Genomic DNA, 20,167 nt, shown 5'->3' on the forward strand with positions numbered 1-20,167 from the left:
CCTTATTCTTCCTTGTACCTTAAATTTTATTTACAGATCCATATAATTATGACGTCACTGTAGAGAGATGTAGAGGTTGTATTGACTTGTGAAAGAGCCCCTGAGGCCTCATCTTCCTCGCGTTGGCCTGTTTGCCATGGCTCACGGGAGCCTGGGGTCCGCTTGGCAAGTAATCGCGAGAATTGGCGTAGGCACTAGTTTTTACGAAAGCGACTGCCAACTGATCTTCCAACCCAGAGGGTAAACTATAGGCGTTACTGGGTTTAGTCCGGTTTCCTCACGATGTTTTCCTTCACCTACAGAAGGCCTAGGTTGAGGTCTACTTACAGAATATTGAATTTTGAAACAAAATACAGTACAGACGTTTCTGCTTGTTAAAAATTAAATTTAGTATGGGTAGCACATCGTAACTGGTGAATTTCCAATGTAACTTGGAACTCCGGTAGCCGTTTAAGAAGTGTAACACTCTTAAGGTAGATGTCGCTGGGGTCCCCTTGACCCGTAATATGGTGGAAAGATTTGCTGGCTATGGATGAGGTCTTGGTGGCTCAGATGGCAGAGAGCGCTGGAGTATCGATCCAGAGGCCGTGAGTTCAAGTCTCACCCAAGAAAGTAATTTTTCCACTTTTAAATTTATTCTAAGGTTAATAGCATCGTTCGCACACGTTTCTGCTTGTTAAAAATTAAAAATACAGTATTACACATAAAAAAATAATTTGGTTATAGTGCGGTTCACTCGGGTCTAATAGATGTTTCATGTAACTTGTAATGGTGCTTCAGCGTGCCACTCCTAGTGAACTGCTTGTTGCATACATCGCAGGAGTAGCGTTTCTCCCCGCTGTGCGACCGCCGATGCCTGTTCAGGTCACCGCTGAGAGCGAACCTATAGGAGTATAACAGGAATATTTAATGTTTAAGACATCTTAATACAGGAATATTTAATGTTTAAGACATCTTAATACAGCTGGTTATTAGCAGTAGCTTTTTTTGTATTTGTAAGAAAGGGATAAAACATAATTTAACTTTTGACTTGACTTTTGAACTTTTAATTTGACTTTTGTTGTTATATGTTTAGACTTTTGTCTAAAATATAATGATGAAAAGAGCTGTTGAGTTTGGAGTAGAAATAACACAAAAACATCAAAAGAAAAATAAAGTTGAGTGTACATTGTAACCCCCTTATTCATAAAACTTTACGGACCTGATCCAGTTAAATTATGTTTTATCCCTTTCTTACAAATACATAAGTCAAAATGACAGATAAAGACAAACGATTCATAGCTAATTCAGACCAGTGACGCGTTTATGAATAACACCATAAGAGATCAAACAAAATGGGTCGATTTTTATTCTGTTGTAGTTTAATAAACAGAATAAACACATACTTCTTATGACACTCTTCGCACTCGTACGGTTTCTCTCCGCTGTGACCGCGTGCGTGTCGCTCCAACAGGTACACGTTAGCGAAACGCCGCCGACATATATTGCAGGCGTATGGTTTACTCGGGTCTTCTGGTATTACTTCCACTTTACATACCTGATAATATAATAGCTTAGTTAAAATAGGGGTCACTTTTAAGAAAAAAGTAAGTAAATGTAGAAGAATATTGCAGTAAAAGTGTCAATTGCCGCGAAAAATGCAACCTAATCCTCTTTGCAGCGCTGGTATTAAGTACCTAATCATCAAATCAATGTTAAAATGTATATTTTATTGATTCTGGAAAAGGACCTGCGTTTGTTGCAAAAGCCACATATATTAGGTCATTACCTATGAAATTGGCGTTTTGTTCGGAGAATTTCAACGAAACACGAATTTCCATACAATTAATTTTGCGGATATTTTTTTGATGGCTAATTCAAACCAAACAAAATTTTTCCAGTAATTTTTGACACCTTTAAGGTATGTTTTCAATATCTCCATTTCTTGAAAATTGGTACCATTAGAAAAATATAAGTAATTTTAATACTCGAACCGACAGCACATGAAAAGACCTATTTTCAAGGCTTAATTCTGAACACTTAACAATAAAAAATAACAATTAATTGTATGTAAAATCGTTGTTTATTGAGTGCACTGTAGTTTTATTGTAATTGTGTATGTACTTTTGTAAAAAAAAAAAACTAGGATCAGACTTATATCTATGAACAAAAACGCCAATTTCATAGGTAAGGACCTAATATAACTACTAACCTTATTAGTATGAACCCGCTTATGCTTCGTTAAACTGCTATTAGTGTAAAACTTCTTCTGACACACTTCACAGGTATGCCTCTTATCGCCTCTATGTATTCTCATGTGGCTATAGAAATTACTGCTAGTAGTAAACTGCTTATTACAAATCTCACACAAAAACGGTTTGATTCCATTATGAATTTTATTATGATTTGTCAAAGTGCTGTTGCTTGTAAACTGTTTGTTACAGAGTTTACAGGAGAAAGGTTTTTCTCCTGTGTGATTTCGTTCATGGATCATCATAGCGCTTCGCTGCGTAAATGTTTTAGGGCAATATTGGCAGGAATACGGTTTTACTGTGCTGTGAACTTTCTTATGGTTAAGCAGAGTGAAGCTTCTGGCGAATTTTTTGTTACAAATATCGCAGGTATAAGGCATCTCTCCCGTGTGTATTCTTTGGTGCTTAATTAAAACACTCTTTTGAGTAAATCTTTTCTTACAGAACTCGCATTGGAAAGGCTTCTCGCCAGAATGCTTCACCATATGTCTGATTAGATTGCCGTTGCTATTAAAATGCTTTTTACATATTTCGCAGTAACCTTTAGTGTTGTGAGCTTTTAAATGCTTCCGGTACTGCGTTTGTTTCTTAAATGTTGTTTTACAAAGCTTACATGTCCATTTTTTGCGAACTTTTGCTATTTTTTCATTGCTTTCTATTGGTTGGTATTTCTTATCGTTTTCTATCAAAATATCTGTATCAGTATTTATTGTTGGATTGTTTTCTTCTATATTTGCAGTGTTTGTTGGTAAAGTGTCAAAACCATTTTCATGTTTAAATTTATCACTTGTATTATTGGGTTTTGTCTGTTCTATTCTGACTTCTTCTTTTACATCTAAATATGGACTGTGACTGCTTTCACTATCTTCGTGATCGTTATAATCGATTTCTGGCACATTATCCTCACATACATCACTCATTTCCAATTTGTTTATTTGTACACATTCATGTATATAGAATTCTTTATTATTGTACCAATTATCACAGTTTACACACCAAAATGGCTTCATATCGCACTCCGACTTCTCAGGTTGAGACTTTTTCTTTTCACTTTCAGTATTTTCTTTTTTAGGCTCAGCAGTTTCTTTCTCAGACGAGGTAATTCCATTTTCAATCTTCTCAACCTTTTCTTTCTTATGAATTCGCTTCAAATGATTCTCCAAAGTAAAGCTTCTAGAAAACTTCTTCGAACACATTTCACATTCGTATGGCATCTCACCCGTGTGTATCCTCTCATGTTTAATCAATACCGACTTTTGCGTAAATCTTTTACTACAAAAACTACAAGGAAACGGTCGTTCACCAGTGTGCACTAACATATGCCTCGCTAAATTAGCTTGACTTTTCAATTCTTTCTCGCAAACACTACACTTAACCTGGTTATGTACTGTCAGATGTTTTTCTAAACTACTTTCACTTGTAAACTTTTTCTCGCAAACATGACATTGAAATTCTTTAGTCCTTGTATGTATTAGCATGTGTGCGTGTTTATAAGATTTGTTTTTAAACGTTTTATGGCACATATCACATGTCCACTTTTCTGGAGGTGGTGGTATTTGTGCTACAGGAGGCTCTTCTTTAACGTCTCCGTGGACGCGACGATGGCAAGCAAGTGTGAAGCTACGGGAGAACTGTTTGTGGCAGATGTTACAGGAATATGGAGTCTCTCCTGTGTGGATACGAACGTGCTTGATTAGCACAGACTTTTGGGTGAACCTGAAAGGGAAAATAACTTTGAAATCTTTGAATGACAAAGCATAGAGATGGTCTGATCAATGATTGTGTGTTTCGGTTCAAAACTATTAACCAGACCAGGCTATGTGTACATTTTCGGGCTTTTATAGCTAGGTACCATTTGTGACGGTTAAGTAATTCTTACATTTCTTACTCTGATTCAAAGTTGGGTTAGTTTTATTTATTACCTCCGATTAAAGTGCTTGCAGAGGAATGGTTTCTGTGTAACGCAAGCGTGTGTATGTGGCTTGATAGATTTTTGACAGTACGGAGTACACATGTGTCTCTCACTGTGGAACTGCATTCTAGCCCACCTCCAGTTACAATTGGTGACATCTGTGATATTTACCTTCTGTTACAGCGCTGGCAGGCGAACGGCTTCTCCCCACTGTGATCTATCAGATGGCGCGCTAAGTCGCCGCGTATACGTAACCGTGCGCCGCATACGTGGCAGCATGCAGATGTGTATAAAGTAGCCTACCTTCTGCTACAGTGCTCGCAGGCGAACGGCTTCTCCCCGCTGTGAGCTCTCAGATGGCGCGCCAAGTTGCCGTGTGTGCGGAACTGTGCGCCGCATATATGGCAGCACGCGGGCCGCTCGCCGGTGTGGACTCGCATGTGGATGCGGAGGTGGGCCGGCGACCAGGAGACTTTGCCGCATTCCGGGCAGGCCCATCTGTGGTAACCATCGTTTTCACTACACATAGGTACTCGTAAAGGTCTTTGTCAACTTATTCGACAACACTCCTAACCACAGAGATATAAGTAGGGAAAGAGTAGTAACTCCATACCTCAGTTTTCTTAAGAAACGCGAATTATTTCGTAGTCGACATCATCGACATCAGTACTACTAGTTGACAATAGATACCACGGTTCATGAGATACAGCCTGGTAACAGACAGACAGATGGACAGTGGAATTTTAGTAATAGGGTCCAGTTGTTACCCTTTGGGTACACGGAACCCTAAAAATTATACAGCAGGAGACGGAGACAAAACCAATCTATACATTATAAGATTATTCTAATGAATTGTATATGTGCAACAAAACATTAATAACAATAATAACTAATAACTGTTTTCATCGATAATTTAATTAATTTACCGTCAAAAAGATTTTTTGAAGTGAAAACTTCTTTAGCGGCGCTGAGCACTTTTTGAGGTGGGGAAAAAATGATAAACTCGGGACAGCGTAACGCGTAACGCGAAGGCGTCTCTCCTTTCTTTCTACCGCACGGCGAAAATGTATGCCTGAGCCGGCTGTTTCATGTAGGCGGCGCAGGCGCTTGCGTGACTTATGTCATGTGTGACGGACAATGTTATTCACCAAAGAACTTTAGTCATAACGTATCATAATCAGGTCAATTATTTAAAACTGGACTTTTATATTAAGCAATAAAGCTCAATGTTCTAATCTTGTACGGGCTGAAATACGAGGATCTCACAGTTACATTCTAACTTTATATCACTCCAATATAATTCAATAAAGTCTCATCTTGATGAAATCGCTAATAAAAGTGAACTCTAGTACTGGTGAATAAAACTCAAAATATCATGACCAAATATATTTAGATGCGAGGTCTGCAAGGTAACTTTACAATTTCTATTCGAATTTTAAACAATTAACGCTACAAATTTAAGTTTACTGGCCAGCAATTTCGGATCTAAAGTTTTTCAATAGAAAGGAGGATTATGGGTCAATTATACATAGTGCTGCAAACATTTTGGACTAGTTATTGAATTTTCACTTCTGTCGGCACTCCCGGAGTGCAACCCGTTGTTTTTTAATGTAATGTAATACATACATGTGTATGTATGTGATTTGATTTTGTAATGTAAGTGGATGCCGGTAGAGGGACGTGGCCGCGGTAGGCCAAAACGGAGATGGCGAGATGACCTGGACAGCTTCCTGAACAACTGGCCAGAGGAAGCACCAAATCGGGAGTCGTGGAAATTAAGGGGAGAGGCCTTTGCCCAGCAGTGGGACATTCAAATAGGCTAGGAACAGTTGAATTGACTGATTTACCACTATCCAATATTGGATGCTTCCATTGAGTGGCTAAATCGTATAAATGCCGTTGGCGTGTGCGTGATTTTCGACATGACAAATGACAGTTAAACTGTTAATATGCTGCTTTCATCCTTGGAATACACAAATAAAAAAAACAGAGAACTTTGTACTAATTTAATTTTTATTTTGGTTTTCCAATACGCTAATTTCTAATTCTAATTTTCTCTTCTTCAATTCATAAATTTTTCTATCTTCTCTCCTCTTCTCTTCTAAATGCTGTAGTTTAGTTTCGAATAATATCCTATCGTATTCTCTCGTACAGTGTATAGCTTCTAATTTTGTTTGTCGTAATTTTTGATTTCTTTCATATTCCGTGTCTGCTGGTTTGACTCGTTTTCGGAAACCTGAAATAAATATACATAAAAGGATCTGAATGTATTGTGTTTGGCGTTTAAAATAACACTTGCATCTCTGGGCTATCAAAATGCCAACTTAGCCTGGGCTAACACTACTACTTACGGGGCTGTGAGGCGGTGTGCCGTGCTGCTCGGGAGGCACGAGTCCTGGGCAGAGACGGCGGGATACTCGGGGCGGAATGGATCTGATGACACAAAATAGTACATTGTGTATTAAGGGCGGTAAACAAGAATTTATGAACGAGTGTGAATTGATATTAACTCACATTTATTTATTTATTACCTTTATTTACCGACGTTTCGACACAGGTTTCACTGGTCGTGGTCGCGGCTAACTCACCACCCGACCCGTCTATAAATGTGAGTTAATATGTGTTCAAAACGCGAAATTTTTAAATATTAGAGTGTGAATTGAAGCGCGAAGCCGAAGGGGAGGGATCACTTAACACGAGTTCGAAATTCCTGTACCGATACCGCCCGTGGCACACACAATTGTATAAAAATTTTACCACTAAATGCATACTATAGAAAGTATAGAATACAGCTTTTACTCAGATCTAAAATGCTAACCTCAGCCACTTGACTCGCTTAATTTTCCTACTGTATTTATGTGTTAAAAAAACAAAACCATTTTGAGATGGTTAATTTATTCGTATTTAAATCTTCTGATGATTATAAACAAATTACTTACCTAATTTAAGTAACTTATTTACGCAAATAAGTGAAGAAACTTAAGTGAGTGAGAGTTTCATTTATTTAAGTACATAATAGATATATCCTAGTATAGAGGTATTACAGTAACTGGTACAAATACTAAACTAAATGTGAGGGTTACTTTTTTGGTCTTGAATATAATATCTACAATTAAAAATATGAAATTGTATACAAAATTAGAAGTAAAATTATATGTAGTTCATAAACTTGACAGATTTCTATGAGGTGCTTTTTTAAATAAATTTATTTAACTGTAATACGTTAAATGCGAGTATTTTATAATTTATTTTTAAACAGAGTCCCGTTTTCATTGTATTCAAGTGTATAACTACCTCTGAACATTCCACTGGTATTGGATCAATCACGGTGGCTGTTGAATGCGGTTCCTGAAATGTTAATAAATTATAAATATTATATGACATTATTAATTATTACACAAATTGACTTAGGCCCACTTGCACCATTCCTCTAACCCGGGGTTAACCAGCTAAACCTGGAGTTGCCATGGTTACCCATACAATTTTTATTTTATTTTATTTTACTTTACTCCCTCAGTAGGCTCAATAAGGCTTGTGTTGTGTTTTAGATAAAAATCGATTAATCTATTTTAGGTCATACTGAATAGTTTTATTATGGGACCAACGCCGCAAAAAAAATTTTGGCTGTTTCATACATTCCGCGAGAGCCGGTATTCGCTGGCGACACCGAGCGAGCGAGCTTGGGCGATAATAGTATCATGGCTTTGAATATCTATTAGGCCCTCCTCGCTAGTCTCTACTCACCACGTTAAAAGCCTGTTCGTCTACATCAGCGAACCCATCTGGCGAGGCACAGTCGTTCGCCGTCGTGTTCAGCGAGACACAGTCGTTCGCCGTCGTGTTAAGCGAGACACGGCTCTCGCTGTCGTTGTTCGTCGTCGGCGTCGCTAAGCGAGGTATAACGACGACTTTGGTCAGGCTGTTTGCTTCTGATCGTTCTTTCTGGAATTATGATATGATGTTAGCTATGTCGCAGCTGGTTAAATTAACCAGCTAACTGGATGCCAGATAACCCGATAACTTCGCTGGTTGTTCTTCTGCCATTCAAATTGATGCGGGCGCTTAATGAACGGCCTAAGCGTCCAATTAGTTGGCTAATTTAACCAAATGGCTGAGACAACTATACTTTATGGTGGTCCAAAAATACGTTGGCAATCCTTTTTACTGCGGCATATTGTTGATGGTAGATAATTAAAAAGTTGTATGGAAATTGTTTTTCGCTCCTAATTCTTATAATAATAAAAAAAAACATAGGAGAGGGCATAACTAATGTTAATGTACATCAAATAGTGGGAATATACTATAGATGTCATTATCCAGGGAGGAAAATGGGGACTATGTTTGTACGGAGAAGCAGTGTCCACTATCCTCTTAAAAAAGCTTGTAAAAATTATTAAGGGCCACTTGCACCATTTACTAACCCGGGGTTAACCAGTTAAACCTGGAGTTATTTTTGTAACTCTAGTTCTATATTTACATAGTTCTTGGCAAAAATTTAAATATTTCAATATAGCCTAAACCGCTACCTAAAATTTTCTAACTTTTTACATAAGTATTTTCAACATGCCTCCAACAACATATCAAAAAGAAAAAAAATAATGTAATCAAAACCAAATTTTATTCAACCACTGGTCTATTACCACTATTACCAGTACAATTTGTGGATTAACGCTTTAACCGGTTAACCCCGGGTTAGCGGGATGGTGCAAGTAGCGCTAACTAGTAACTAACCTTTCTCCTATTCCTTTTCATATTATCCAGCTTCGCCTGTAACTGCCTCAATGTCCTTTTATTCGTCGACGCCGCATTAAACTCCGTCTCAATGTTAACCCAAGTCGCTTTTTTCTTCAAATTAGTCGCTGTATCTGTCTTCTTGTTGAACAATATCTCACTGTATTTGTCGATTATGCCGTGTAATAACTGGCATTCTTGTTTGGAGAAATTGCTTGATCGCTCTTTAGAGCACCAGTTGGTCCTTCAATAATAAAATAAAATATATAAATATTATAGAGACATTCTTACACAATTTGACTAAGTCCCACGGTAAGCTCAAGAAAGCTTGTGTTGTGGGTACTTAGATAACATTAGTCAGGAGTTGTGATTTTGGTAACTGGGATGTAAACACAACACAGATTAGAGAATAAAGATAAATAAGACTGTACATATGTTGTAAAGAATAATAACATATGTACAGTCAGCAGCAGAAGTTGCTAAGCGGGCGAGGTGCTCAAATGATTTTGACGCGACTTTATTGTAAGAGCACACGTCGCGCGTCTGAAGGACCGCAGATGGACAAAAACAGTCACGTCATGGAAAGGGCCTGATGGCAAACGCCGAAAAGGAAAACCAACTGCACGCTAGGATGACGACATTAAAAAAATTGCCGGCAGAACTGGCAAAAAACTGCTCAGGACCGAGAAAAATGGCTAGCTTTGGAAGAGGCCTTCACCGGAGGGGTTCCTGCTTATTAGACTAAGAGTAAAATTACTAACAAAAATCAATTTAACTAAAAAACAAATAAATACTAACCAAATCTAACTAACCAAACAAATCATGTACCTATCAAATAGCAGGAAATAAAAGGCTTTTTATTATTATTTATTTATTATTGTAAGAGAATAAGAGCATGTCAAGGTAATTTTGAACACCTCGCCCGCTTAGCAACTTCTGCTGCTGACTGTACTGTACAGTCAAAGAATTTAATTTCCGTACCGTTTCGTACAGTCAACTGTAAAAATATGGGTGTAGCCAACTTATTCAAAAATATGTCCCATAGTTCTTAATTCGCTGACATAAGAGCTATGGGACATATTTTTGAGATGATTTGTGCACCCATATTTTTACAGTTGACTGTACCTACCTTGTCACAGTGACAATCAATATGAAAGTCACTAGGTAACACCGCCCACACTGGTAACTGTACTTCTGTGGACCGAATGCCTTTTGAAATAAGGTCCACCGATGTACAGTTAACAGTGTGTGCGACGTTACCTCAATCCTCATCTCATGTCCATGGGCGACGATGACCGCTTCCCATCAGGCGGCTCGTCTGCTCGTTTGCTGACTATCACATAAATAAAAAAAAGGTACTAATATTGGCATTGTGACTTGTGACAAGGTAGAAAATGGTACTGAATTTAAATTCCGTGACCATATTTGTAAGTGGTAGGTTCCAATCAAAAAGTAGTAAGAGTGGTAAGGATATTGTGAAATTAAATTATTTGATTATTAAAAATTTAAAATCACAAATATATGGCTGTTTCACTTATCTTGCTATGAAGTTTCCTGACAAGCACTCGGCATCATTTTTAGTTAAAAAAGTATTAAACTTTTTTTTTCAGTGTTGTAATTAGGTTGCAAAACCACCTCTTCACTTATTTGGATAATGAAATATTATTAAAAAGTCAATTTTTTAATTTTTTTATGATATCTAAGAGCGTTTTCACATTGTCCGATCCGATATCAGTCCCCGTAGTCAGGCCGCGCGGGGGCGCGCCCGGGCGCAGGCTTTAGCCATCACACACACTACAATAAACATTATGCTTACACATACCCATACAAACAAATATTATCGGTACAACAGCAGCCAACCAGAATATTGTTATAGACACCATTATCTGTGAGACTCAAATAATAGATAGAATGTTACATACCTGCGGTGATAGCCGGGTGTGGCTACTCGGAGAGGGTCTCCGGGCACTTCGGCTGCCACTGATTCTAAACCAGAATATTTCATATTTAACTAAAGTACACTAAGTACAAAAAGTACACTAAGTACAAAGAATATCTTACATTGACCCCCCATTTCCTATCTCTATCGCACATTGCTGTCTCGCACAGTGGCGTTGACCGCCAGCATCAGCGGCAGGACAGTAATGTAATTATACTTTGCCCTTACCCACCCTACCTTTACCCTTACCCTTTTAAATGTTCATAAAAAGACTGGTGCAAACGCATATACCTATATACAATGTTAGCTTTTACATCAAGTGGTAAAACTTCTTTTAAAAAGTTACTTACTGCCTAATTAATTAGGTTTGTACAGTCAAGTGTAAAAATATGGGTGCACGCGTCATACTCAATAATATGGGTGCACGCGTCATACTCAATAATATGGGTGCACGACTGCACGCGTCATACTCAATAACATGTCCCATAGCTCCATCAGCGAAAAGATCTCAAATATGGGGCATTTTTTTGAGTATGATGAGTAGTATGAGAGTGTTGTAGGGTAATTTGCCAGTAACTGGCCGGTGTTAGTAACTGACTGGCCGCCCTAAACTATAAATGAATTCTATTCACCTATAAACAGAATTCATTTTAATATAAGGTTTCAATAACTGGACACCTTATACTAAAATGAATTCTATTTATAGGTGAATAGAATTCATTTTTAGTTTCGGGGGGCCAGTTACTAAAAGTGGCCAGTTACTGGCATATTACCCTATGTAGTGCACCCATATTTATTCACTTGACTGTACCAAGAAAGCCACATTTACAAGCAAATTAATAAACCCAAACAACAATTGTAAAGGCCCGTCTCGATATCGCGTGGCGGCCGCGCGAGCAATGTTCGACCGCGGCAAACCTATATTTTGGCTCGCGACCCCATTTCGGCACCATCTTGAACTTACGCGCGGCGGCCGCGCACGGCAGGCGATCCGACGATTGACCACATTATATCACAAAAATTAATTATTCAGAACGAAATATAGCCAAATAGAAAAATGATCTGTTGCGATAATCACTACATTTACTGTTCCATAGAAACTGTTTAGTGCCGTATAATTTAATTAAAGTACGACACTTTTCATTATCCATGTATGCTGCCGCGCGAGCCAACTGAAATATATTCACACCCGTCCCAACTGCGCGCGAACATTCCTTTACCGCGCGTCGAAACACCGACAATGATTGGTTCGTCGCACGCCGCGTTCGAGCGAGCCAATGATAGAGTTGGCTCGCGAGCCAGCCCGGTATCCATTGCGCGCAGCTGCCGCGCGAGCCAATGTTCGATAGTTTGCCGCGCGATATGGAGACGGGGCTTAACAGGACAAACATGGAATGCTGCAATTACTTCAATTATAACAATGTTAGACTCTTATTACTCATATCTACTAACCATTTGAGCTGGACTCTACGGCAGCTAGCTTCATATCAACATTGCTGGAGTTTTCACTCTCTTTTTTAATTCTTTGGTCAGAATCATGGGCGCTATCATCTGTACTGTTTCGGCTTTCATTTTGATCCAAATTATGACTTCCTACAGCGGGTATTGCCCAATCAGGCTCTGCTTTTACCGATATATGATATAGCGACATCGATGGATTTATTCAGACATAGAAAGGTAGAAACTTGCTTTGCGCGGTATTGTAAATATGACGTTACACAGATTAAAAGATGTAGTTTGGAATTTAGAATGGTTTTTATGGTAATTTTGTCAGAATTTAGGAGTTTTAGGCGTCGCAATTAAAATAAAACGAACGACGAAAGATCACGAAACGATGCTCAATAACCCAATAACGCCACTATTGACAATTGCTAAAATGACATTGACACATGAATAGTACTCCGTTACACGCATGTTACACGCTTGGGGCACCGTGGATGTTTTTTACTTGTTATATATTTTAAATATGAGTCATGTCTAAATTAAAACAAAAATAATTAATAAAATTGGAAAGTAATTTTGATTAATGAAAATAACAAACAATTTTGAGAAAACATAGTTTTATGAAAATGTATTATTAAAGACAGTATTTACATACTGCATTAACTAAACGCGTCCATCAATTTGACAGTTCTACCGCCTATCACTTCCTATCGCTATCGCGTATTGTGATTGTGCTTGCAAATATACTAAAAACCCTATAAAATACACTCAGTTACGTGCCTAATCGATCATTTACTTGAAGTTTCAGTGTTAATATATATTCTCCGGCAGCAATTTGATGTATTTGTCGTCAAACTGGCGGGCAATGTTAGAATGTTTTCATCTAATTTCGATCTACACATGGATGGAATTGGTAAATACATTTTGTTATTTCCGGCAACTATATCTGTTTGTTGTTAGGTTTATTTTTAGCGCCTCTCAATAGTATTAATGTGTTATTGAAATTAGTAGTTTTATGGCACAAATGTACTGTTATAATGTTGATTTTTACAAACGAAAAAAATACTCTAAGAAGACATTAGAATGTAACTTATTAGTTAAGTAGCTTATCCCCGCGACTTCATCCGCCTAAAAGTCGTTAGGCTGTACATCAACCTGTTTGTCCTATTAGTACAAACAGCAACACTGTTAACTGTCCATCGGTGGAGCTTATGCCTTTGGTAATAAGGTCCACTGATGTACAACAGTTATACTCTGTACATACTGTACATTACACAATCAAATAATGTAGGTGAAAGTCAGGTCTTTCAGTGACTGATCCAGGCAGTTTTGTAATTGGTTGGTTAACCAATAAATGTTATAACTACCCGAAAATGTACTTTTGCTTAAATACCTAAAATACAGACTATTTGTGTTGCTGTTTGTATGTAAATTGCATCTTGACCTTTAAAAGTATTTACCCTTGTGCCCTATTTGCTAAATGACTGTTTGAGGTTTGATTTTTAAAATTTTCAGTTTTTTCTCTTTTTTGGCAAAACCTTTCAATCTTTTGCTATCCTTTTTTTATATTGTGTCTTTTCAGGGGCGTATTTATCCTAGGGCCATCCGGGCCATGGCCCGGGGCGCCAACCCCCGGGGGCGGCATATGCCGCCCCTGGCGTATTGCATTTTGTTTTCTTCCTTGACTTCTGGGGCGGCGAAACGTGCCAATGCCCGGGGCGCAAAATTTCAAAATACCCTGTGTCTTTTACTCCCTGCAATTTTGCACAGGCTGATTTTGCAAAGGATGGCAAATTTGCTATCCTTTTATAGGAGTTGGCAGATATTTAAAATCACTAATTTATCATGATTTTTAGATGATAACATGGCGGAGCAGCCTGGCAGTGACACCGAGATAAAGCTGAGCTGCCGGACGATCTGCATTGGATCCTATTCGTACAAGCCACACAGCAAGGTATGTTGAGATATTATTGATCAGATGACATGGTATGGTGGGGCAGCCCGACTACAAATTTTACTAGTTTTGAACCCCTGACGCAAATAGAGGGGTGTTATATTTATGTTTGAACGCCAATGTCTTGTCTGTCTGTGGCATTGTAGCTCTCCAACGGATTGGGTGTCGGCGGGCCGGATTGGAACGCGTTGCGGGCCGGGGTTTGGAGACCCCTGGTATAGACAATAATAGCATAGAGAAATATAAGTAAAGAAAGAGTGGTTCCTTCATACATCAGATGTCGACTACGAAATATCTCGCGTTTAGGTAAGAAAACTGATGTGTGTAGTACAAATAAATAAATAAATACTAATAAATTCCTGCATTCCTGTTATCCCTCATTAGGTACATAGGGCTCGCAGAAGAATCCTCCATTTGTCATGATCTTGAGCGGCTTCTTCCAGCTCTTTCCAGCCGAGTCCAGTTGAGCCAGCCTCTTTCTCAACTGATCGCCTCCATGTAGTACAAGGCCTCCCCGACCGCCTACTGCCGGCCGCATGCCAGCAGAGACCCTGCTTGGCCAGATGGATGTCCGGCCTACGGAGTACGTGTCCGATCCAGCACCATTTCCTTTCGAGGATTTCCCTTCTTATGGGTTTCTGTTCCGTCATCTGCCATAGTCTGACGTTTGAGATGGTTCGTATGATAATAGTTAATATTTTATTATCAGGTCCGCATATCATCGGAAGGCGTGACGATAGTGGCCCCGGGGCTCAGACGGCGCGCTAGCGACGACATCATACTGCACATCCCGCTGAAGAGCGTCGTACACGTCCTGGCCAGGGCCGAGGAGCGGCCGGCCATACTGCTGTACACTGAGGCCAAGACTGGGGAGTATGTGCGGAGCGCGCTGGACATGCACCTAGAGTCAGGTAGGTTATCCAATCGACCGAGAGATGGCGCTACTTACCATATCCCGCTGAAGAGCGTCGACACGTCCTGGCGAGGGCCGAGGAGTGGCCCGCCATACTGCTGTACACTGAGGCCAAGACCAGGGAGTATGTGAGGAGCGCGCTGGACATGCACCGTGGCATCGTAGCTTTCAAAGGGATGGACCGATTTCGATACGGTCGGCCGGCCATATAATTTATAACCTAAAAACGCCAAATCTTGCAGAATTGTATTGAAATGACAGGTGTCATCCTACCCTTCGAGTTAGAAAAATATTATAGGAGGTGTTCGTTAAAAATGAATTAACATCCTAAATGTTTCAGGCACATACTTCGAACCATCGTCAGCGATCGACGAACACAAGAGAATAACCCTCGTGCCGCGCGCGTTGACGCGACGCTCCGTGGCGGCGCTGCGGTCGCTGTTCGGGATGGTGCTCGACGAGCTGGACGCGCTGGACGCCCGGCGGTTGGGGGGGTTGAGGAGTAGCAGTGAACGCGACAGGTCAGTGTGGAGAGAGTAACCCTCGTGCCGCGCGCGTTGACGCGGCGCTCCGTGGCGGCGCTGCGGTCGCTGTTTGGGATGGTCCTCGACGAGCTGGACGCGCTGGACGCCCGGCGGTTGGGGGGGTTGAGGAGTAGCAGTGAACGCGACAGGTCAGTGTGGAGAGAGTAACCCTCGTGCCGCGCGCGTTGACGCGGCGCTCCGTGGCGGCGCTGCGGTCGCTGTTCGGGATGGTGCTCGCCGACGAGCTGGACGCGCTGGACGCCCGGCGGGTGGGGGGGTTGAGGAGTAGCAGTGAAAGCGACAGGTCAGTGTGGAGAGAGTAACCCTCGTGCCGCGCGCGTTGACGCGGCGCTCCGTGGCGGCGCTGCGGTCGCTGTTCGGGATGGTGCTCGCCGACGAGCTGGACGCGCTGGACGCCCGGCGGGTGGGGGGGTTGAGGAGTAGCAGTGAACGCGACAGATCAGTCAACTCAGACGAGATCGGTTTAGTATAATAGATAGCATGATAGTTTTTAAGTTTTGTACATATTTTGCGTACCTGGTAATTTTTATCGCTAATAAAAAAACGCGCTTTAAAGATGTCGGGGCTAAGTCTAACCAACATTATGTGTCAAATTATGATAATAGGAATTTATGTATCTTAATAACAAAGAATATGACGTATTATTACAGTGACCCCACACATCCGGATCAGCTGTCACCTAGAGCGGCCACACGCACGGACCCGGCCTCGAGATCAGGTAACAACTCTAGTGGACCTTAGGGTGGTATTTCACTTGACCAATATCTTTATCCAATGTCATTGCGTCTCACTCTCTCATAAGCAAAATGTGAGACGCAATACACATTGGACAACGATATTGAATAGATGGAATACCCCTCTTACGTATACTTTGGCGCGTAAGCGCTGGTGGCCTAGCGGTAAGAGCGTGCGACTTTAAATTCGGAGGTCGCTTGTTCAAACCCCGGCTCGTACCAATGAGTTTTTCAGAACTTATGTACGATATATCATTTGATATTTACCAGTTGCTTTTCGGTGAAGGAAAACATCGTGAGGAAACCGGACTAATCCCGATAAGGCCTAGTTTACCCTCTGGGTTGGAAGGTCAGGTGGCAGTCGCTTACGTAAAAACAAGTGCCTACGTCAATTCTTGGGATTAGCCAAGCGGACCCCAGGCTCCCTCAAGCCGGGACAAACGCGAGGAAGACGATTCAATTTAAAAAATATTTCCAGAAACCCCGATCAACGTAAAAGGCAACGCGTCGACGTCCGAGGACGACGTGATATTCCCCCCCTCCCCAACCCCCATATCCATCTCCTCCCCCTCTTCAACCCCCACCTCCCCCAAATCCTCGCCCTCTTCCAAAAAGAGGAAAAACCGTAAAAAGAATAAGAGTAATAAGAAGATGAAATACGTTTTAGTGAAGAACCCCGAGCCTCACGCGGTGGACGCGTTCCTGGCGGGGGTGGCGCCTATTTTGAAAAGTTTGTCGCCCGTTTTTTTAAATTTGGCGAAAAGTGAGATTATTTCTGCCGCGTTGAAGTATGAGAGGAAAATGTTGACTGAGAATTGTAATGGCGTTAGTGAAAAATAGGGTGTGTTGGGTCGTAAAGTATGATTGAGTCCCGTTAAGGCTTAACACATTCATTGCCACTAAAGGGGCCCACTGATTAACAGTCCGCCGCACGGTATCGGTTCGGAACTGTCAAAATTTTGTCTAACTGACAACGCCGATACTGTCCGGCGGACTGTTAATCAGTGGGGCCCGTGCTACGGGTTACGCTCGTAGCGCGTAGCCACGTCTTTGCCGCATTGAGCGCGTAGTCGCTACGAACAGTGTACCCGACAGTCGGGTTCTTGGCGCTGAATGTGTTAAGCTAAACCCTTAATTTGGCAAAAATCACGGAAGGTATCATTGATATAAAATACAAAAAGAGGGTATAAGATGTGTACAGTATTTTGGACATTGCCTAATTAAGGGTTACGGCTCTAAGGTTCTTAAAGCTCTGATCTGAAGACATTTAAGGCTCAATTTCAAATCGCGTTGCGGTAGCAATAATTTTGAGGCTTAGGCCTATGGAGTTTGAAGCCTTAAATAAGCCTTTAAGAATTAATCAAAACAAATGTTACTGATGTTTTGTATTAAGATAGATCAATTTTGTAAAAAATGTCTTAAAGACTTGAAATCAAAGAGATCAAATTTGTTCAACCCTTTGACCGCTAAAAATGTCTATATGTCGGCGACCGATCGTAAAGTTTCTGTGTAATGTTTTGACGGTAGTCACATTAAACCAATAACAGTGGCGACACTCCTCCTTTCGGGCATTCTCGGCTCCGTTCGGCTCAGCATTGCTCCGAGCAATTATTAGGGTTGGCACCACTTGACGTCTATTTACGTGCACGAGCACAGATAAGATAATGACTTCAATTTGAAGCATTTTTTTTTTAAATTTATTAGCTTATATGAGTGTCCCACTGCTGGGCTGAGGCCTCCCCTCTTTCCCGCCATTTGGTCCTATCCGATGCACACTTCCGCCACTCTTTACACAATGTGTCAAGGTCGTCCTACAATTTTAAGCATTAATTTTTAAAATATATTTAATCGAATATTGGATATACGTACCTATTAAAGAATATTGTTTATGTATATTGGTCGTTTGGTTGTCGCGGTCAAAGGGTAGAATTAAAACCTGTGGAATATATATGTTTTCAATGTTATCATATGTAATATACTTAGTACAAATGTAATTGCTGACCATTTCTGCACTAACAGTAAGAAATAATTGAATAATTATTTTACTACATAATATTTATTTGTTTACTATTCCGTTTACTTTACCATTTTGGTAAATAACCTTAAAAATACGTGGTGGTTAATAGCGATAGTTGGGGTGAAAACGGACCAAACATAAAATATGATTTACCTGACAATTTCTTAATAACTACCCTCACAAATTGTATCAATACAAAATCTGCTATTATTTTCAATCAAAAATAATTTTTGTGGGTATTTTTTACGAAATTGTCAGGTAAATCACATTTAAAGTACTATCCCTATTCACCCCAGCCATCCCTACTCACCCCGGTTGACGGTATCTGTAAATCATGTGAATATATGAATATTATATATTTCCAGTGAATTGACAAACTGCAAATAAAGATGAAGAAATAGTATGTATGAATACTTAATGTAAATATGTGTTAATTTAGATGTAATCATAATAGTGTTGTTCCATATCAAATCAAATTTTAATTTTCACCGCACCAGCTCGTAACAATTGTTCAAAAACTGATGAGAAAGTTGCATTTTATTCACAAGAGTGGAAAAAATTATTGCAAGTGAAACTTTTTTCGGATTGTAGTCGTTTAACCGAAAATTTTCGAAAAAATATTCGATTTAGGGTATGAAAGTGTAGGTATCTACCTAACGATGGTTGGTTGGTTTTACCTTCGACAATATCTAAACCTCCCGGCATTGCCTAATAGGAACTCTGTGATAAAACAGCTAATTGTGTTTGAGTTTGCTAGACTTGTCTCGACGAGTATTAGTTGCCTGTTGAAAGAATAATACAGTCAGCCATAAAAACTTGTATTAAAATTGATATTTTTGACAAAAAACTTATTAAATCTAATATGATGTGGCGCTTAATTTGGTTTGTAATGGAATAATTCTATAATGTTTATCCAAAGTTCTATAGATTATGAACGGTAAACAAAGTATTTTTATAAATTTTGTTTTAGTATTACACAAAGCCTTGTATTTCCGATTTTTTTAAGTATACTTAACACTTTTCACCTCACCTATCCGGAAAAGGGCTTTTTATTCCCTGCTTGGAGGGATCAAAGTGGCACTTTTCTTCTCTGCTGGGAGGGATTAAAGTGAAACTTTTCTGTTCTAGGACACGATATTTTTGTCTTTTTGGCATACTTTTTTTTTTGCTTATAAAATGTGTTGGAACATATTAATTTACATGTGATGTGAAAAGCAATGTGTCACATGGTAGCAAAATTATTTTTAGGCATTAACACTTGAATCCTTCACTTCGCTCAGGATTCAATTATATAAATAATCCTTCTCTTCGTTCAGGATTCATACGCCCTCGCCGTAAATATGTCATTTTGCTCCCTTGTGACACAATCTACTATTTTTGGTCTAATCTAAATAGTATCACAAGCCAAGGGCAAAAAATGCATGTAAATAATTGTCACACTGAACTCATTGATAAAGTAATTCATTCGCATTCAAAGTGTTAATTTTATAATAAAATCGAAAAGATTATTTATTTGGAAAAGCGATCTTGTGTAAGTAATTATATTTTTACAATGTGTAAAAAAGTAAATGTTATTAGACATTTTAGTTTCATTTTTCATCCTAAATCGTTTCCTGTTTTCTTTTCAGCACAGTGTGCAGCAATGAATAAGTACGATTTGTTAGCTGTACGTCCAATACCTACGCAGTTCGTCCATATATGATATTTCAATTCGTATTTCGTCCAACACGTATACTATCTATAGTATC

At 39.7% G+C, this 20,167-nt stretch overlaps 2 protein-coding genes across 2 annotated transcripts; one reads left to right on the top strand and one right to left on the bottom strand.

Annotated features, from left to right (window-relative positions):
* Positions 1-151: 151 nt before the first annotated feature.
* On the bottom strand, positions 152-12,650 carry LOC134803627 (zinc finger protein 271-like). The gene is made up of 6 exons (XM_063776411.1): positions 12,266-12,650; positions 10,797-10,860; positions 4,447-4,641; positions 2,192-3,947; positions 1,386-1,537; positions 152-883 (listed from the first exon to the last, which is right to left on the bottom strand). Exons 1-6 carry the CDS (start codon positions 12,462-12,464, stop codon positions 733-735), a joined length of 2,517 nt encoding a protein of 838 aa, XP_063632481.1. The 5' UTR covers positions 12,465-12,650; the 3' UTR covers positions 152-732.
* Positions 12,651-12,975: 325 nt separating this feature from the next.
* LOC134803660 (uncharacterized) lies at positions 12,976-16,409 on the top strand. The gene is made up of 6 exons (XM_063776448.1): positions 12,976-13,169; positions 14,113-14,210; positions 14,920-15,121; positions 15,464-15,644; positions 15,802-15,951; positions 16,319-16,409. The coding sequence occupies exons 1-6, from the start codon at positions 13,130-13,132 to the stop codon at positions 16,407-16,409; spliced, it is 762 nt and encodes a 253-aa protein (XP_063632518.1). The 5' UTR covers positions 12,976-13,129.
* Positions 16,410-20,167: the final 3,758 nt, after the last annotated feature.

This window comes from Cydia splendana, chromosome 27 (assembly GCF_910591565.1).
Source record: "Cydia splendana chromosome 27, ilCydSple1.2, whole genome shotgun sequence".
NCBI lineage: Eukaryota > Metazoa > Arthropoda > Insecta > Lepidoptera > Tortricidae > Cydia > Cydia splendana.